The sequence below is a fragment of the Larimichthys crocea genome, chromosome XVI, assembly GCF_000972845.2.
Source record: "Larimichthys crocea isolate SSNF chromosome XVI, L_crocea_2.0, whole genome shotgun sequence".
In the NCBI taxonomy this organism is placed as follows: domain Eukaryota; kingdom Metazoa; phylum Chordata; class Actinopteri; family Sciaenidae; genus Larimichthys; species Larimichthys crocea.
In genome coordinates, this window is record NC_040026.1 from 21685684 (window position 1) to 21705460 (window position 19777).

At 46.6% G+C, this 19777-nt stretch overlaps 3 protein-coding genes and 1 long non-coding RNA gene across 11 annotated transcripts in view; 3 read left to right on the forward strand and 1 right to left on the reverse strand.

Moving 5' to 3' along the window:
• Positions 1-96: 96 nt before the first annotated feature.
• nploc4 (NPL4 homolog, ubiquitin recognition factor) lies at positions 97-10709 on the forward strand. Its single transcript, XM_027289057.1, has 17 exons — positions 97-298; positions 2123-2203; positions 3339-3448; positions 3536-3775; positions 3858-3906; positions 3989-4083; positions 4165-4288; positions 4386-4565; positions 4662-4748; positions 5067-5138; positions 5224-5350; positions 6345-6505; positions 6653-6724; positions 6810-6902; positions 7700-7816; positions 7978-8080; positions 8214-10709. Exons 1-17 carry the CDS (start codon positions 284-286, stop codon positions 8372-8374), a joined length of 1887 nt encoding a protein of 628 aa, XP_027144858.1. The 5' UTR covers positions 97-283; the 3' UTR covers positions 8375-10709.
• LOC113747820 (uncharacterized) lies at positions 10131-16048 on the reverse strand. Of its 2 annotated transcripts, none has more exons than XR_003463912.1 (3): positions 15976-16048; positions 11514-11644; positions 10131-11357 (listed from the first exon to the last, which is right to left on the reverse strand). It is a non-coding gene; the product is annotated as an uncharacterized LOC113747820 (long non-coding RNA). The 2 variants fall into 2 exon arrangements; XR_003463913.1 differs by lacking the exon at positions 15976-16048 and adding an exon at positions 12675-12849.
• LOC104936237 (hypothetical protein) lies at positions 11642-13641 on the forward strand. 2 transcript variants are annotated; one of them, XM_019277742.2, is made up of 4 exons: positions 11642-12021; positions 12111-12212; positions 12859-12985; positions 13065-13641. In XM_019277742.2, the coding sequence occupies exons 1-4, from the start codon at positions 11916-11918 to the stop codon at positions 13339-13341; spliced, it is 612 nt and encodes a 203-aa protein (XP_019133287.1). In that variant the 5' UTR covers positions 11642-11915; the 3' UTR covers positions 13342-13641. The 2 variants fall into 2 exon arrangements, with proteins under 2 accessions (XP_019133287.1, XP_027144874.1); XM_027289073.1 differs by having other exon boundaries at positions 12856-12985; positions 13065-13640.
• Positions 16019-19777, forward strand: part of rnf213b (ring finger protein 213b) — a 27112-nt gene continuing 23353 nt past the window's right edge. For 3 of the 6 annotated variants that reach the window (XM_019277745.2, XM_019277744.2, XM_019277747.2), the window contains exons 1-9: positions 16019-16132; positions 16816-16955; positions 17074-17834; positions 17914-18069; positions 18228-18397; positions 18483-18778; positions 18859-19106; positions 19236-19442; positions 19530-19743. In XM_019277745.2, coding sequence (XP_019133290.1) covers positions 16866-16955; positions 17074-17834; positions 17914-18069; positions 18228-18397; positions 18483-18778; positions 18859-19106; positions 19236-19442; positions 19530-19743 — 2142 coding nt within the window. In that variant the 5' untranslated portion in view covers positions 16019-16132; positions 16816-16865. The remainder of the gene's footprint in view (positions 16133-16815; positions 16956-17073; positions 17835-17913; positions 18070-18227; positions 18398-18482; positions 18779-18858; positions 19107-19235; positions 19443-19529; positions 19744-19777) is intronic. The other 3 variants (XM_019277749.2, XM_019277750.2, XM_019277746.2) reach the window with 3 other exon arrangements.

Consider the following 19777-nt stretch of genomic DNA (forward strand, 5'->3'; position numbering starts at 1 on the left):
CATTACATTACATTACATTACATTATATTACATTATATTATATCTGAGCTGCACTTTGAGGAAAGCGGAACAAAACAAAGCTTGTTTCCGCCGTGCTCGCTTCAGTGTGGGACTCGGTGGTGGCCGGTCACTAATGCGTGCAGCACCCGGTGTGTGTAGTTGTGTGATGGAGTTTCGTTGACACACACACACACACACACACACACACACACGCTCCGTGATTCAGCTTCAGTGTGTCTGTCCACCGACGCGGCCACATCTACCGGGAGCTACCGGAGCAGACATGGCGGAGAACATGGTGAGTGAAAGGGCGGGAAGTGTTGACCGTTAGCCTGTTAGCCTGTTAGCCTGTTAGCTCGTTAGCTCTGACAGTGATGAGGCAGCAGAATTAGCTCCATGCTAACATGCTAACATGCTAACAGCTAGCCTCGGATAAACAGGGACGGAGGCCTGGCCGGCTAACAGGCTAACAGGCTAACAGGCTAACAGGCTAACAGCGGATCAAACTTAACGGCACAAACCGCCGGTAGGAACCGTCGGTGACGCTGTTTCACGCGCTCAGCCCGTTAGCCGAACACCGGCCGGAACCGTGTCGGTGCTTTAACGTCGGCGCAGCTGCTGCTGCTTCACTTTAAAGTCTCATTTAGTTTGATTCAGTAATTAAATTAATTAAAGAGTCCAGAACATCTGCACCCACAGCTGTGTGCGCCACGGTACGTTACTTTACGGTACGTTACTTTACGGTACGTTACTTTACGGTACGTTACTATACGGTACGTTACTTTGTGCACTGTCATCGCTGTCATGATATCCTGACACTGACACCACTGTGGAGAGGGGGGGGGGAGAGAGGGAGGGGAGGGGAAGAGGGGGGAGGAGAGAGGGAGGAGGAGATGGGATGGTGAGGAGAGGGGAGAGAAAGGGAGAGGGGGGGAAAAGGAGGGAAGAAGGGGAGAAGAGGGAGGAAGAGGGGGCGCAGAGGGGGGAAAGGAGAGGAAGAGAGGGGGAGGGAGGAGAAAAAATGAGAGAAAGAGGGGGAGAGAGAGGGAGGAAAAGGAGAGGAAGAGGGGGAGAGAGAGGGAGGAAAAGGAGAGGAAGAGGGGGAGAGAGAGGGAGGAAAAGGAGAGGAAGAGGGGGAGAGAGAGGGAGGAAAAGGAGAGGAAGAGGGGGAGAGAGAGGGAGGAAAAGGAGAGGAAGAGGAGGAGAGAGAGGGAGGAAGAGGGGGAGAGAAAGGGAGGAAAAGGAGAAGAAGAGGGGGAGAGAGAGGGAGGAAAAGGAGAGGAAGAGGGGGAGAGAGAGGGAGGAAAGGGGGAGAGAGGGAGGAAAAGGAGAGGAAGAGGGGGGGAAAGGAGAGGAAGAGGGGGGGAGAGAGAGGGAGGAAGAGGTGAGGAAGGGGGGAGGAATCAGAATCATCATACTTTATTAATCCTCGCAGGTTTTTGTTCAGCAGCTCTCAAACGTCAGTGAGATAGTAAGAAAACAAACTTTAACCTGTTTTAACACTTTACACACGTGTATGAATAACAGTTAAATCAAACCAGTGACAGAAAAATAAAAAACAATAACAGTGAACTGTGCAGTGTGTGAATCTAAAACCTTCTAAAGAATTTATTCTTGGACAGACAGAGAACACACTGATTGTTAAGTGCAGTTGGATATCTGCTGGACTTGGAGTGTCTGAAATCTTGAGGGAGCAGCTGTAGAGACTGATGCTCACAGGTTGGACAGACTCTGTGTCTCTGTGGACGTCTGGGTGGCAGCAGTCTCTGGCTGAAGCTGCTCCTGAGTCTGTCCAAGATGTCCTGCACCTTAGGCAGCATCGTCCTTTCCAACACCACAGTCAGCGAGTCCATCTGCACCCCCACAACATCACAGGCTTTACCAACAAGTCTGTTCAGCCTGTTGGCTTCAGCTCCCTTCGAAGAGGCGGCAGCAGCGCCTTGTTGAACCTGACAGGTGTTTGAACCTGTGGTGTTTGAACCTGTGGTGTTTGAACCTGTGGTGTTTGAACCTGTGCTGTTTGAACCTGTGCTGTTTGAACCTGTGGTGTTTGAACCTGTGCTGTTTGAACCTGTGGTGTTTCTACCACTGGATGATTTCATGTTGTCGTTTCTTGTTTCAGATCATCAGGGTACAATCCCCAGATGGGATGAAGAAGATTCCCTCCACCAAGAGGGAGACAGCTGCTGCTTTTCTAAAGAAGGTACGGCGTGTCTTTATTATTACAGACACTCTCTCAAAGGTAGAACCGCCTCTTTAAGTCCAGCAGTAATCTGATTACTAAAGCTCACACTGTTGTCACAGAGTGCTCTTGTGTCTGCTCATTGTTCATTTATGTGCGACGCCGTGCAGAAAGTACCAGAGCATGTCAGCCCTGCGCTCCCAGCTCCCACTGTTGTCATGCCACCTGTCTGAGAGATTTGTGTTCAAGGACCACGGTGGATGCTCTTTGCACAGCTGCTCATCACCACGTTGTGGTTTAGCACGCTTAAAATACATTTACATTTGTTTGTAGGAATAACCCTGTCTTAGTTTAACGTCTATTTATACACAGGCGCTCCAAAAGAATGCCACGTTCCTGTGAATCATTCGGGTTTGTAGAGTAGCGTTGCAGCAGAGCATTGCAGCAGCACCTCATTAAAAATGTATGTATCCCTGTGAAGGCAGGGTGGTGTAGTCTGCAGATCAATCGGAGGAGTAGTTTTCATTCCCTGCGACGTGCAGCCGGCGACGGGTGGAACAGAAAACTGTGAGCGTGAAGGCAGACGGAGCAGAGACGGCGCGAGCCCGGCAGGATGTTTCCCTGCAGCTGAATGAAATGATTCTGTCTCGTACAGTTTCACAGATATAACACCAGTCTCCTCTGTGTGGCTTTAGATAAATCATGATCTCTGCTTAGTATTAACAACACAAGGCACTGGTTCATGAGGTCTTTTATTTAAAGATGTTTGCCCTGTTCTTATAGTAAAAGTTCACTAACGGTTGAATGGATCGTCTGCCCGATATGTGATGTGATGATACTCTGCTGTCCGGCCAGCTCAGAGTGCTCTTAATAGCTTAGTTTGGCTCACTCCGCGATGACCTTAAGAGGTGTTCCCACAAGCTTCCTCTCGTGCCAAGAGGCTCTGTGCTAATCTGTTTTACCCTTCACACATGCACCTTTCCACTGGCACACCGGGGTCTGGATTGTTTGAGTTGATTTCGAGGAAAATCTTCACGCCGATGATCAGCTCGGGCTGTGTATGTTGATCCTCTCAACGTGGAAAGTTGGCGCTGTTTTGATTATACATGACTCGAGGTTGTCTTCTAATCAGCACGCTGCGTGCCTCCTCCCTCAGGTAGCCAAAGAGTTTGGGTTCAACTCCAATGGGTTTTCTATTTACCTGAACCGCAACAAGACCGGCGAGATCCTCTCCCAGAACAAAACTCTGAGCCTGCTTAAGATCAAGTAAGTATCAGCAGCGTCGAGCCTGAGTTGGACTTGAAAACGAGCTTTCTCTGATTCTTCTGTTTGTTTTGTCTTTCTCCTCCGTAGGCATGGCGACATGCTGTTTTTGTTCCCTTCAGGATCTCCTTCCTCCTCCGGGGAGGTGATGGACACGGCCACCCCGCACTCATCTTCATCACTACCATCCATCTCATCTTCTTCCTCGTCCTCTTCTTCGTCCTCCATGATCCCCCGGTCCTTCTCAGCGCCCCAAGTCCAGGAGGACGAGATCGATCAGTATCTGGCCAAGCAAGACGGCAAGATCTACAGGAACAAAGACCCACAGCTGTGAGAAACACACACACACACACGGCAAACATCCAGAGTAAAAACAAATGTCAGAGAGCTGACGATTCTTCTCTCGCTGCAGATGTCGCCATGGTGCTCTTGGAAAATGTGTGCACTGTGTACCGTTAGAGGTAAGACAACTCTCTGTCTGTTAAACTCAACAGTTTGTTCTGATTGAACTTATTGACACTCGGCCTCTTCTTCCTCCGTCAGCCTTTTGACGAAGACTACCTGAATCACCTCGACCCACCAGTGAAGCACATGTCATTCCACGCATACCTTCGCAAGCTGACGGGTGGAGCTGATAAGTGAGAGAGAGTTTTTACACGTCGTTCAGTGGGAATATACAAAGTCTGCTCAGCTTCTGACACTGTGTTGATCTCCTGCAGAGGGAAGTTTGCAGCTTTGGAGAACATCAGCTGTAAGATCAAGTCGGGCTGCGAGGGCCACCCTCCCTGGCCGGAGGGGATCTGCACCAAGTGCCAGCCCAGTGCCATCACACTGAACAGACAGGTACCAAAGCCTCATCAGTACACTTTGACCAAAACAAGAGAAAGGACAGTTATCATGTGTCGTGACATGAACAGAGCTTTGTCTGCTCTCCTCCCAGAAATACAGACACGTGGACAACATCATGTTTGAGAACCACACCATCGCCGACCGCTTCCTGGACTTCTGGAGGAAGACGGGCAGTCAGAGGATGGGATACCTGTACGGCAGGTTCACCGAGCACAAAGACATCCCTCTGGGCATCAGAGCTGAGGTGGCTGCCATCTACGAGCCGCCGCAGGTGAGTTTGAGTGTCACTGTACTTTGATCTGTGAGTTAACGTCTGTAGCTTGCAGTAGCTCTTTGTTTTAATTGAATCCGGACCCTCGTGTTTCAGAATGCCACGCAGAACAGCCTGGAACTGGTGGACGATCCCAAAGCTGCAGCTGTGGACGAGATCGCTGCCAAACTGGGCCTCTGCAAGGTCTGTCTGACACCCTGGTGCCCCCCAGTTACCTTCAGACAAAGTGGATTCTCACTCTGACAGTTCACACTCCAGCAAGTGACAAACTTTGACATCTGAACTGAAGGTTAAAGGCAGATTTCTGCTTCTGTGTCGAGGTGTTCTGCTCTCTGCCGAAGCCTTTGGCACGGAAACTGATTCATGATTCATTAAAGAACTGAACCTGTTGAACTGTTTTCACTCTCATCTGTTAAACATGAGCATAACTGCACGGCTGATGGAAAGTTTGCTCTAAGTTGTGATGATTGTTTCAGCTCTGTCTGTTTCGCTGGTTCTCAGGTGGGCTGGATCTTCACTGACCTGCTGTCTGAGGACACGAGGATAGGCACCGTCCGCTACACGAGAAACAAGGTGAGGACGCGGCTCGGTCAAAGACGACGTGTTCACCAGCCCAACACGCTGCTTCATGTCTCATCGCTGTCTTTACTTCTGTCAGGACTCGCACTACCTGAGCGCAGAGGAGTGCATCACAGCTGGATACTTCCAGAATCATCATTCAAACCCTTGCAGACTCTCTCGAGACGGCCACTTTGGCTCCAAGTTTGTGACCGTGGTGGCAACAGGTACGATTCTGTCCCGTCAGTTTTTCTGTGTTTACAGTCTTAGCTTTGAGCCGACACATAACAAGTGATAATGAGAAACTTGTGAGGTCTTAGTTTTATTAGTTTTTTTATTACTGTCAAGTATCGTAATGCGGAGCAGTGTAATACAAGCCAGGCGCTCTCTGAGACGTGTGTTTGCTCTGTGGGATCGAGGCCAAGCGTTGACCCGCCCGCCTCTCTAAGACCTCTTCATATATTTGTTCCAGGAAAGCACAAAACGTAGCGGCGACCTCATCCCCGTCATTTACATTAATGAGGCGCTGGCAGCCAAAGCTGACGTCACGGCTACTCATCTAATGCCAGCCAGGGCAGAGTCCATCTGTTTCACTTTCATGTGTGTGAAGACGTCGTCTGTTTGCAAATGAGCTGCATGTGTGAAGCTGAAGAGTTTTAGAGTTTTAGGACTCCAGTATGACACTGATACATGTTTAAAGGAGAGTTTGGGTTCTCTGAGAAGCAGACAGGAGAACAGAGCGCTGTGGTACTGCTGTGGACGGAGCAGCAACAAAACCTAAACGTCAAAGTGTACGATATATTTTGAATATTTTCTCAGCTTTACCCGTCTGACAGGGAGCTCCAGTGTTTATATCGATCTCTGCGAAGCCACCAGACTTCAGACTCTGCACAGTTTGAAGGGTGTCGAGGCTTTTAGAGAAGAAATGGATCAATACAAACGCTTCAGTTTCCCGTCACAGAAGCTCGAGGTGAAGCAGAGAAGATGTTCTAAACATAATATTCACTTAGACTGAGCTGTGCCGGTTCGACCGGCGTCTGCTGTAGGTAGATAAGAAGAAGAAGAAGAAGCTCAAACCACCTGAAGTAAAACAGATTTTATTAGTTTGCATTTGAAAGTTTTTTAGACAACGACGCAGCTCTGCTAACACTCTGCAGTCCAGAGGAAACACATTAATACTTCTATGTCTGTCTGTGTGTGTGTGTGTCTGTGTCTGTGCAGGAGGTCCAGACAACCAGGTGCACTTTGAAGGATACCAGGTGTCCAATCAGTGCATGGCTCTGGTGAGAGACGAGTGCCTGCTGCCCTGCAAAGACGCTCCCGAGCTGGGCTACGCTAAAGAGTCGAGCCCTGAGCAGTACGTACCAGACGTCTTCTACAAGGTGAGCCCGTGTTAACACGGCCAAGGTTTGTTTCTGAGAATATAAAGTCGTTATGATAATGACATCCAGCTGTTTTTGGAGCGCTTTAATCCAGATGTTTGGATGCAGATGTTAAGGTTTCTGTTTTCTCCTCTTTGCATCCAAAAGGACAAAGACAAGTTTGGAAATGATGTCACGTTCCTCGCCCGGCCTCTCCCCGTCGAGTACCTCATCATAGACGTGAGCACGTGTTTTTTTTTCATGCAGCATCTGTTCTTATTCATTCTGATTGATGGTCCTGACTTCATGTGCGATGTCTCTACAGATAACCACCACGTTTCCAAAGGACCCCCAGTACACCTTCTGCTCCACACAACGCTTCCCCATCGAGAACCGTGATATCCTGGGAGAGACACAAGTAACTCACTTCTGGATTCACTTTATCTCAGCTTTTCATTCATCTCCTTGTTAAATCTAAACATGTTTCCTCAAACCTTCTGTCCTCACGTGGACGTCGTAACTTTAAGTTAGTAAAACCTCATGGATGAGTTGGTGACGAGCTCATACTTCACTGTAACACTTCTTAAATCTGTATCAGGACTGGAAGTGTGACATGAAATTGTCTCAGGGTTGTTGCATTAATCTCAGTATTGAAATACTTTACTATAAGCTCACCACGGGACAGGAAGGCCACCACGTTCACGATTCCAACATGAGGATTATTTCTATCCTGGAGAAGACGGAGGGACGGGACACAGCAGCTTCCTGTTTCACCTGCCAAAGGAGCACAAGTTCAAAGTTCTCTCTCTGAACGCTCTGCACGGCTTTTTTTATTGATGCAGGTTTTATTTTTCCAAAATGTCTCACTGCTATGATTTAATAACACGTCAGTAGCCGTGATTCAGCCCTAACGCTGCACAGATCAGCTGAAGACACGATTTAAAGGCCGCGTTCATAGTTTGGCTGTTTGCCTTGAATCATCAGATGTTTCAGATAATCCAGGTCTGCTGCCATTTGTAATTATTGAGCGTGTTTGTTGTAAAGACAGGACGCTCAGAGTTCCAGCAGCCACGTGATGACCCACATTCGACACCGACCCGTATTTCATCCTGACATGAGCAGCCGCAGCGCGTGCCTGAAAAAAATGAGGCTGACCTCCAGAGTTCAGAGGAAGTTCCACGTCTTTATCTTCACGTTGTTTGTGTGTTTGTGCAGAATTTCCACAGTTTAGCGACGTACCTGTCCCAGTGCACCTCCACGGCATTCCTGGACATCGTGTCGGACTTCCATCTGCTCCTCTTCCTCGTCACCAATGAAGTCATGCCTCTGAGAGTAAGACGACACTTCTGGTTTCCCATTAGTGCTGCAGAGTGCGCTCACATTCTTTGCCAGTCTGGAAGTGCTCAGATAATGAACCGCTCGGTCCGATCAGCCTTCATCAAACCCAGACGTTGCTGCACATTTTGAATCTGTTTGTTTGTTTGTTTGTGCAGGACAGCATCGGGTTGCTACTGGACGCAGTGAGGACTTCTAATGAGGATCTGGCACAGACCTGGAAGAAGTCGGAGCAGTGGGCCACCATCGAGCAGCTGTGCAGTAAGTCAGCGAGGGCGCGGCCACGTGGATGACTCAGTTCTAGCTGCCTAGCCTCAGTTTGGCTTCAGAGATGATTAAAATGAAATGTAGCTGCCGTGCTCATGTCCTGTTAATCCCTCTCGTGTCCTCGCAGGCACAGTTGGCGGGCAGCCCTCCAGCTCTCTGGGTTACGGCGCCATGGGCGGCCCCTCAGTCCCCGCCTCCTCCTCAGCCATGTGGTCCTGCCTCCACTGCACCTTCATGAACCAGCCCGGCACAGAGCACTGTGAAATGTGCAGCCTGCCCCGCAGTTAAAAACCCCCCCTGTGCCCTCCATCCTGCCCCGCCCTGCCTCGCCTCGCCCTGCCCCGCCATGACCTTATCCCGCCCGGCCCTCCTGTTAACTCGCCAATGACATCAGTGCACCAGGACCAGCTGCGAGATGTGGACGCCCTCCTTTGTGTTCTTTGGCCTCCCTTCGAAGCCTCTTGTTGTTCCCATCTCACAGGCTGCTGTGACGCGTGAACGGGATGCAAGCGTTTACATCGAATTCGAAGATTAATCCAATCAAACCAGATCCCTCCTCACGGCGGCTCGTTAGCGGCGGGGTTCGTTAAGGTAAAGCACTTTTGGCTGAGGCCCCTTTCCCTCAGTAATCACCCCCCCTCAAATAAATCCTGCTGTGACTCAGGACGACAGCAAAGACTCGAGTGTGTGGACGTTCTCTCACATCAGTGCCCCTCTCACTCTCACTACGTCTTCTGGAAAATCTTGCTGTGTATAAATACATTTGAGGAATGATACTGTTATTTAATTAAGCTTCTTCTTTTCTTTTTTTTTTTTATCCGATTGTAGCGAAACCTTAAAAATTTTGAATCTTCAGCGTGGATTCTTCAGTCAGGTGTTTCTCGGTCTTGGTCTCTTTGACAAGCCCCTTAAAGTACAATCATCGGTCGGAGCTCAGACCTGAAAACTCTTTGGAGCTGTAGGGTAATTCCAGCAGAGAGTTTATATTTTCAGTATTAAATTACTTTAAAAATAAGTCCCACGTTGGACACGGAAAGCTCTTCACCCCTGACATCCTCCACTGATCACAGACGTAACACGTGATGTTGGTTCCTAAAGATCTTCTCTGGTTTGTTGAGTTGTAGCTTGGTGGATCGAACTCGAACAGGCACGATATGTAGCTTTTATTTGATCAGCTCCCCGTCGTCGTCGTCACTGACTCGCACTGTATCATCCGGTCGGTGCTCCTCCAAATAACTGGTGCTCGCCGCTCTCCTCCCTCCCTCGTCACTCCCTACCTGTGGTTCTATTGTTTTTCTTTCTCGCTGGCGCCAGTCCAGAGGAGTCAGACCATGACGGACGCTCCTCCTCTGAACCCCCCTCCGGGTTATTTTCCATAACTCAGCCTTCAAAGACTTTGCTGCTGGAAGAGGTCGCAGGTCAGCGCAGAGAGAACGGCGCCTTCGTCTGTGTCTGCGTCGTATTTTTCGGTACTCGAGCAGAAGCCTTGAGCTTCTTCCACCAGGAGGCGAAAGAAAAGTGCTAAAACATTTCCTCACTTACCTCGAGATGTAATCAGAGACACACCCAGTGTGGTTTTTATTTGCGGTGCTAAGAACGTTCAAATGTGACTTTAACAACAAAATTTCAAAGGCAGAAACTTCTCGACAAATAAAAACACTCGATAAAGATGAGACGAGCTGTGAGAGGGGAAATGTTTCTGCAGTCAGCGGCGTCACGTGGGGCTGTCGGTTAAAACGGATTCTTCAGTTTCTCTCATGAGACTTAATATTTGGGACCAAAACTTGTGAGATCATTTAAGTCTTGGCGGTTCAGTTCTGGTTTCACGTCATTCACACGTTCACATCTGGCATCGTTAGTTCGAGCCGCTCATATCGTTGCTGAACATGCGTCCATCAGAACATTTTGGTATCATCAGCAAACGTTCACACTCACGATAGAAGCTTCAGCTGTCGTCCAGATGGAAACACAGAAAAGCTTTGAGGCCGACACACTGATTCTGTGTGTTTTAGGTTTTCTACTTTAAATTGGAGAATTTTTAAATAATTCCAAACTCACAGATGTCTCTGTTCATAATCCCGATTTCTTCAGAATCTCTTCTAATCTGCGTCCTCTGTGTGATCTCTGCTGACTGACAACAATCCTTCTGTCATCACGTTGTTTTCTTGTGCTCCGTTAACGTGAAGACTGAGCGAGGTCGCTGACGGGGGAAACGGGCGTCTTCGGTTGAGAGGGCGAGTCGCGGGCCGCAGATCTATTTATGAGACGTGTGCTTCTTTGTGAGAGCTTGACGGTGATTCCATTGATGGAGTGAGAATATATTTTTAGTTGTAGGTTCATTTGAAAATGCTTGAAGAGAAAAAAAACTACTTTTTTTTTTGTGATCATTCTCGCCCCACGTGTGAATTTCTCGAGAGCGATTATCTGATGTCATGCTGACGGACGGACGGACGGACGGCAGTGACCTTTGTTCCTTTTGTACTGATCCAGGGGCCGTTTGCTGAGCAAGCATGCTCTTGGAGTTGCAGCCGGTCCTCACTTTGTTTCCACTGAGCTAACCGAGGACCTGACATTGAAAGTTGTATGCTGTTGACCTGGATTTGAAACAAAATAAAAAAAATAATAAAAAAACAAACAAGAAAGGATTCATTTTGCAGATCTTTGACTGTCAGAGACTCGAGTTTATTCATCTGATATATCTGAATGTTCTGACCTCGAAGAGGAGTAAGAAAAGAAAAGTATCTGGACACCATCACTGTTTAGGAGGAAAATAAACTCTCCGTCTCGTTACTGACTGAAAGTAACAATTATATAATTCTATCAAAGTTTTAAAAATCCAATAGATTCAAACATACAAACAGTATCATGTACATTATGTCAGTGGTTTTTACCCTTAAGACAAATTATTAAAATATTTTCATCTATATTTAAAGATATTAAATATGAAATTATACAGGATTTAATATAAAGATCAAAAAATTAAGGAGAAGCAGATGTAAAATGTAAGAGGGTCATTAATTTAAACCCTGTTTATTGTTACATTAACAGATTTATGGATCCTTAGGTTTGTTTTTAGTTTTGCACATTAAGCGTCTTTACATCAAATCATCATGTCACTCAAACTGAAACCTGTTCCATCATATAGACGTGTTTGAGGAATAAGATCATCGTGGCTCGTGTCGGTCTCGCACTGATGACAGAGCAGCTTCATGAAGACGCAGAGTCAGACCTGACCGCTCGGCATCAGCAGGTTCAACATCTGGAGGAAACACTGAAGATAAGAGAAACCTTACACATGAAACTAAAATATTAACAGACATAAAAACAGAAACGATACAAGAGCAGTTACAGATGAAATGATGTAAACAACGATCAGCAGCAGTAAGACTTCATGTTTTGGTCTTTATAAAGAGAAAAGTATCAGCACCTGACGATGCATGTCTCTTTAGATGTCCACATACTTTTGGACATACGTTCTTGTAGACAGAGGTGATGTTTGTGTCAATCAGCCTCACGGTAAACACATCCACCATAATCGAGCCCGGCCCGTCCTCAGGTCTGCAGATGGACAACAGATGGACAACAGATGGACATCAGGAATGTGTAAGCTGGATGTAGAACATCAAACACTTCTGCAGAGAGTCCCACAGGACTGACATCACACGGCAGCGTCCAGCTTCACGTCCTTCCTGTGGACTCGTTATAAACCATCAGCTGACGCGCCGACAGGAATTATCACAAACATTTTCTCTTTGTTATTTCAGTGTTCTCAGAAAAAAAAGGAAAGTTTCAGCAGGCTCGTGTCTGACTTTGAAGTGAGTCCTGATATATGATGCTCGGCCTGAGATGGGAGTGGAGAGCGGAGAGCCTCCCTCCTCTGCTCATAAGAGGGTCGGCTCTGCCCTCGCTGCTTTTTGACTGTTCTCTCACTGCAGGTACGTTCAGCACTTTTCTAACCTGCACTTTGTTTTTTTTTAAATTTGAAATGCAGTAAAAGTTTCTCAGGTTTGTTTGTTTGATTCAGGTTTGAGGATGAAGGCTGCTGCAGCTCTGCTCATCTTATCAGCGACTCTGTGTGCTGCTCAGAAACCCAAAGTGAAGACAGAGTGGGACTACAGGAACGAAGGTCAGCAGGAAAATATTACATCTACTCGAGTACTTTTAAAGTTTGAGTTTGGGAGACATTTCTTCTCTCAGTCACTTTTGGCTCTTTCAGTGATTTGCAGCTGAAAATCTTCTGAAAGTCTTTTGGAGTCTGGCGTTAATGTTGGCATGTTTTTCCATATGATATATGATTTCTGTGACCAGGATGAACTCTTGAAACTCGGTCTCTGTCTGTACTTTCGGTTTTCATCTTAAAACTCGTCAGTTTGCATCGATGTTACATATAATTATTGTTTGAACAGTATTCCAGTGAAGCACTTTAATATACGTACAGTCGTGGAAGTGGCAGTTCTTTGTGGGGTCTGCAGGTCTCTAATGAAGCATTGAGACACATTTCTTTCTCCTGAAGTGATTTTACATCAACTAAATTCAGTCCAGATGTCCTCTGACCTATAAATCACCTGATCAGGCTGCAGTTACTTACTCTTTCCTTCTTTCCATCCTTCCTTCTGTCCTTGTTTCCTCTTCTTTTAACACTTGAGTACATTTCACTGGTTTCTCTCATTCGTGCCCATCTTGACTTTATAAGCATATTAAATGAGTCTGTCTTCTTAATGACTTCTCTGTTGATACATAACTGATCGTTTAGCTGCTCTGTGTCTCAGCAGAGAGAGTGAACACCAAAGGATGTGCCAACCTCACGCTGGTGTTAGACAACTGGAAATACGCCATCATGACGCAGGTCAAAGATCTGCTGCTGCATGACCACAACACTGTGCTGCCCGACTATGGAAGGTGACCTGTCATCACGATGTTAGTTAATATTTCACACCGTCACTGTAGTTTAACTGTGACTTTCTGTGACCGGTCTCAGGATCCAGCCTCTGTCAGACGCCCTGGGAGATCTGTACAAGGAGTTCAACAGCATGAAGGAGCACCTCGCGGAGCTCACGGCCAAGTTTGACGGAGTGGAGTCCTTCGTGGACAGTATGCGATCAGGAAGGAAGCCTGCGCCGATGCGGGGTGAACCCAGACCGCCGGGGTTAGTGCTGAGAGAGAGGGAGGCTGCAGCCACTGATGCAGGAGGTCGACCTCCAGGAAGGAGGAGCAGGGTCATCGTGAGGAGGATCAAGAAACCTGTGCAGGACTGAGGCATGGACTGGAGGAGACGAGGAGTTTCTGGAAGAAGTTCCTCTTATTATCTCTTCATAAGTAATTTCTGTCTGTCCATGATTTCATCATGAAGAGCAAAGCAGAAACTGAACATATCTGTCATGGTGGGAATCTGTGTTTTCACTTCTGTCACATGTCTGAATGAAAGATCACATGACACACTGCAGGACACAAACCCAGAACAGTGACGGGAACATATTTAACATCATCCACCTCTTCTTCTCCCTGGACTGTTTCTGACAGACAGACAGACAGACAGACAGACAGACACACAGACAGACAGACAGACACACAGACAGACAGACACACAGACAGACAGACAGACAGACACACAGACAGACAGACACATCAGACAGACATCAGACAGACATCAGACAGACAGAGAGACAGACATCAGACATCAGACAGACAGACAGACAGACAGACAGACAGACAGACATCAGACAGACAGAGAGACAGACATCAGACATCAGACAGACAGAGAGACAGACAGACATCAGACATCAGACAGACAGACAGACAGACAGACAGACACATCAGACAGACAGACAGACATCAGACAGACAGACAGACAGACATCAGACAGGCAGACAGACATCAGAAAGACAGACAAACAGACAGACAGGCACACAGACAGAGAGACAGAGAGACAGACAGACAGACAGAGAGACAGACAGACACACAGACAGAGAGACAGACAGACAGAGAGACAGACAGAGAGACAGACAGACAGACACACAGAGAGACAGACAGAGACATCAGACAGACAGACAGAGAGACAGACAGACACACAGACAGAGAGACAGACAGACAGAGAGACAGACAGAGAGACAGACAGACAGACAGACAGAGACATCAGACAGACAGACAGACAGACACACAGAGAGACAGACAGACAGACAGACAGACAGACAGACAGACAGACAGACAGAGACATCAGACAGACAGACAGACAGACAGACATCAGACAGACAGACAGACACACAGAGAGACAGACAGACAGACAGAGACATCAGACAGACAGACAGACACAGACAGAGACATCAGACAGACAGACAGACAGACAGACAGACAGACAGACATGAATGTTGAAATGAGACGCTGCAGTTAAAATGTTTGACACGTGCAGATCTGATGAAATGTAATAAATTCATCTGGTTCATCAGACAGAGACTTTTGACTTTTATCTCTGGTGCTTATTCACTGTACAGCTCTTATTTACTGCAACTGTAGGTCTTCATGTTTCTTATTATTTGTTTCATTGTTGTAGTTTTATCCTTTTTACTCTTCTTCTAATCTCTAGTTTTCATGTAACTGCTGTCTTACCTTAATAACAGTTAGATTTTGTGTATTTCTGTTGTTATTCTGCTCTGTGAAGCACTTTGGGCTGCAGCTCTGTATGAAAGCTGCTATAGAAAGAAAGAAAGTTGAAGTTGAAGTCAGTCTGAGCAGCAGCATTCACACAATGCCCGTCTGTGTCGTCATGATTTATATTTTAATTATTAAATTTTGTTATTCGTCTTAGCAGTGGGATAGAAATGAGTTTGTTTTGGACATGTCGTGTATTTTCACATGTATCTGATATTAAATAAAAATCTCTTTAATTCTTTTTGATCAGATATTTTTGATTACTGAGCTCAACATTAAACATCTAAAATACAACTTGCACATTAATGCAGCAGTAATATGAATCTATAAACATCAGATGTGACAGTAAAACAGATTTCTGCACAACGAGCACCTGAACGCAGCATTTAAGTTTCTTGCAGAGCACGTGAACGCAGCACTAAGTTTCTTGCAGAGCACTTGAACGCAGCACTGGGTTTCTTGCAGAGCACGTGAACGCAGCACTAAGTTTCTTGCAGAGCACTTGAACGCAGCACTACGTTTCTTGCAGAGCACTTGAACGCAGCACTAAGTTCCTGCAGAGCACTTGAACGCAGCACTAGGTTTCTTGCAGAGCACGTGAACGCAGGACTAAGTTTCTTGCAGAGCACTTGAACGCAGCACTAAGTTTCAGGTTTGATGGGTTTGAGGCAGAAATGAAACTGAGAGAGCTGCGTCTGATTTCTGCACAATGAGCACCTGAACGCAGCATTTAAGTCTCTTGCAGAGCACTTGAACGCAGCACTGTTTCTTGCAGAGCACTTGAACGCAGCACTAGGTTTCTTGCAGAGCACTTGAACGCAGCACTAAGTTTCTTGCAGAGCACGTGAACGCAGCACTGTTTCTTGCTGAGCACCTGAACGCAGCACTAAGTTTCTTGCAGAGCACTTGAACGCAGCACTGTTTCTTGCAGAGCACGTGAACGCAGCACTAAGTTTCTTGCAGAGCACTTGAACGCAGCACTACGTTTCTTGCAGAGCACGTGAACGCAGCACTGTTTCTTGCAGAGCACTTGAACGCAGCACTAGGTTTCAGGTTTGATGGGTTTGAGGCAGAAATGAAACTGAGAGAGCTGCGTCTGCTTCAGGGACCGTCCACAAATGATCGTTAAAATCAAGACGTGGAAACGTTTCCCGCTGCGAATAAACTGACCTGAACCGTGCTGAGGAAGGTTCATATGTCGGGTCATGTTTTTAATGTTGACGCAGTCAGCTTTCATACATCACCTGCAGCTTATGTCTGAGTCTGTCCGCCCTCTTCCGCGGTGGATGAATTTGTTGACGGTGCCTTGAAGCTCCCTGTAGGAAGTCAGAGCAGGTCAGGAAACATTGAGCAGTTGTTACCTGACAAACCTGCAGCCTGCTCCTGAACACATCACCAAAGGTACGTAAACACAACATACAAATCTCCTTAATGGGCCACACACACCCTGAACTGACAGCTTGATTGTTACTGATCATAATAATGTAATATTATTACTGATGCTCTAACAGGTGAGCAGCATTTTAATGTCACAGCTCATCAATCAATAATCAATATGACAGGAGAGAGCAGATCTAACTTTCATGTACAGTGAAGTGTGAATGCTCCAACCTGCACAGACAGACAATAAAAACACAAAGCACAGCTCTGCATGATGCAGCTGAGGACAAACTCAAACTGCAGCATCAGAGCTCATTTTATCTGGATACATGTTGTCTGATATGCGGTGATGTAATATGTTTTTTTCAAAGATCAGAATGCAGAAACTAACTTTGCCACTAGGTGGCGTAATTCAGAGCTGTTGATGATCAGATTTTATACAGTCACATGTTTTGTGTCTGTCTTTCCCTGCTGTAGATGTTTAATGAGCTCATTTGATCTGCTTTATATACGGTTGGAGAGTTTCATCTGCAGCAAAAGCAGTGAAAAAACAATCCTCATTGGTTTGTACAGAACTGAGACTCTGTGACATCATTTGTTTATGATAATGCTATAATATAATTTATGACTGCACAGAGTCCGTCAGGCACTGACACTCCCTAACTGGCACTTTGCAACTGCCTGCATGTGATTTTTATATTCAGAGACAGAGAAGAGGGGAACAGGGGCTCCCCCGTGACAAGAGTCCCTACAGATGGAGGACGGAGCGGGGAACCGGCCCGGCACCTCCGGGTCCCAGAAAAAAGAGGGTGTTGCAACCAAAAAACCCCGAAAAAGGAATGAGGTAGAAATGTTTGAGACAAAACCCGCCTGATATTCTAACAGCACGTAAACCACCATGAACAAAAAGTTAAAGCAGATAAATGATCCTCAGTTAAAGGTTTAGTTGATGTGTGTTACAGGAACAAGGATCAGCTAATCCGAGCAAGAAAGCTCAAGGAGAGAGGAGGAGGAGGAGACAACCGAGGAGAAAGAAGAGCTCAAACGTAAAAGAAGAAAAAGCATGGATGGAGGTCGTGGAGACAGCAAACAGTGTCCCTGTAGAAACACAACATGCGGGGACCCGAACAGAAGAAGACAACTCGCACACCGTGGAAAAGAGTCGAGAACAACAGCATAAAGTTGGTGCAAAGATGGTGCAAGCTCAGACCCAAACAGGAAGACTTAAAGCCACAGACAGATCCACACAAACTCCAGTCGCTTGTCAGAGCGACCAGGAAACACAGACGGACTTCTCTGAGCCAAAACAAGACGACACAAACCATGACGAGGCTCAACAGCGAAAACAAGACGACACAAACCATGACGAGGCTCAACAGCGAAAACAAGACGACACAAACCATGACAAGGCTCAACCTGCTGCTGAGTCACAGCGAAAACAAGACGAACAGGAGTCAAACAAGACAATGAAAGAAAACCCGGACAATGATGGAGCGTCATCAGGCTCAGTCACGGAGCAAAAGCTCAAGAAAGAGTCAAAGTCTGAGGAGGAGAATCCGTCTGCAGGAACCTCGGGTCAGCCCGAAGACGCCCAGGCTGAAAAAGATGCCAAACTAAAGTCTTACGCACAAGTTCTGTCTGCGGGAGGAGGGAGTGATAAACAGTCCAACATGCGAGGCTCCAAAGCGACAGATGAAACCACGAAACCATCCCAAAGCACACGGTAAGAAACTGACATGAAGACCGACATGGAGCTGTGGTTGAACCTCTGATCGTAATCGTGCATTTCTCTCCCTCCGCAGTGATCACAGCCCGGTGAGACCTCCACCTGGTGCTCCCATGTTCACCCTGTACATCTATGCTGTGCTGGACAAAAAGTTCAGATTCGACCAAAAGCATGACACGCTTCTTCTGTGTTATCATGGAGGGTACTTACCCTTTGAGTTGAAGCATTTCGTGTGAGTAGGAATCAATGAATGCATGTTTATGTACAGTTATTATTATTGTTCAGCAGACTGTGGTCAGATAGATTAAAGTCTTGTCTCTGGCTTCAAGAACCGTCGACGGTTTGGCCTGACGAACTCTGATAACAAGCTGATGTACTCTTTTTTTACAGTGGACTAAAAGAGCGAGGATATCTGATAGAGGCAAGTCTTTCCGTTGAAGAAAGCACACTGCAGAGGGGCGGGTGGTGGACTTACTGGTATGGTGTCAAACAACGACACAAAGAAATTTCAAGCATTGCCTCAAGATCTGCTCAAATTCCATTTGATCCCAACATTAAAGGTAAGTCAGGCATCACTGTAGATGAATGTAATGTCGATTAATCTTAATCATAACCTGATCACGTACCTCCCTGTGTTTCATCTAGAGTTGCACCTTTATGAAGGCTTCATTAGTCGCCTGGAGGCTGGTTCCGCAATGCAAATTATATTAGAAACCGGCCGTCAAATATTTGGCATGAATCGATCGAAAGGTGTGGAGGTGTCAGACGCCTGGCAGGCCTCAGCGATCGACCTGCTGCACAGAATCTTCCAGAGATGGTCTCCAGCAGACAAACAGAGCACTCAGAGCCTGTGTGGAAACTTGCAGGATTTCATGAATAGCCTCGGTTCTGCACATACAAGAGTGACATTCCCAGACAACTCCCGACCTCCTGGGATCCAGGTTGGTGCAACAAGAAGAGCAGAATTCAAAGCACGCGTTGTGTCTCACCTCCAGTGATCAAATGTTCTTTGTATTTACAGATGTCAGAGCTGATTTCAGAGACTTTTGTTCACATCTTAAGAGGAGAGCTAAAGGAGAAATTCCCCAGCATCTGGGGGAGCGCCAGTCCTCTTCTTCTGGGCCTGTCTGTTTTCACGGTTACCAGACACTGTAAAATCAACCTTGGAGTGAAAGGCTGGGCTGAGCTGTGTCATCGAGTGTCCTCAGAGGCTGCGATGGACAAGAAAAACCTGGACGAGGTCCTCTGTTCTTTCCCACATGCACCATAGTAAGTTCAGCAAAAGCTTCAAGCTTCGTCATTTTTAAAAACTGTAATGTAAGTGGTTATTGGACGTGTAGATATTGTTGTGTGCACCTTAATAACACATTCTCACACTTCTCTGTGTCGTCCCTTCAGTGTTGTGCTGGGTTTGATGAACCACTGTGCACAGCAGTCGGTGTCGGAGCTCGTCCTGCTCGTTCCTCTGCTCTTCAGACTCAGACACTCAGGAGCTGACGCCACAAAAGTTGGTCCGACGGTCGAGGAAAAGAACTGGTCAGGACTTGAAAATGTCAATTTCAGCAGGTTCAGGGAGAATATACAGTTCCACTCTGACAAAAGAACGTGAGTTTATCTCAGAGTAACTTTATTTACCTGAAACTGTGGTTACATTTTTATATTTTGCTGAAAGAACATTTTAATTTTTCACAGGAGAACTCTGGATTTGATCCAGGCACGCTTGTCCATGGCCAAAGAGAATCCTCTGCTGCTGATTGGCTGGTTGTCTCTGGTCGCATTCGAGGATCTTCCTGAATTTTCAGAGCGGACAGAAATCCCTGCAGAACACCTGATCCAGAGTCTGATGTACAGACTGCGAAAATATGGAGAGCCAATGGATTACAGCAGAGCACAGGAGAATGTAAAGGTGGAAAATAATAATAATGAATAATAATAATAGT

Excerpts from the sequence above, each read along its gene's own strand:
- nploc4 (XM_027289057.1), top strand. Across the intron at positions 3,776-3,857 it reads AGGAACAAAGACCCACAGCT|ATGTCGCCATGGTGCTCTTG; the intron begins GTGAGAAACACA and ends CTCTCGCTGCAG. Across the intron at positions 4,289-4,385 it reads CCATCACACTGAACAGACAG|AAATACAGACACGTGGACAA; the intron begins GTACCAAAGCCT and ends CTCTCCTCCCAG.
- LOC104936237 (XM_027289073.1), top strand. The coding sequence starts at position 11,916 with ATGATGCTCGGCCTGAGATGGGAGTGGAGAGCGGAGAGCCTCCCTCCT. Across the intron at positions 12,022-12,110 it reads TGACTGTTCTCTCACTGCAG|GTTTGAGGATGAAGGCTGCT; the intron begins GTACGTTCAGCA and ends TGTTTGATTCAG. Across the intron at positions 12,213-12,855 it reads GTGGGACTACAGGAACGAAG|CAGAGAGAGTGAACACCAAA; the intron begins GTCAGCAGGAAA and ends TCTGTGTCTCAG.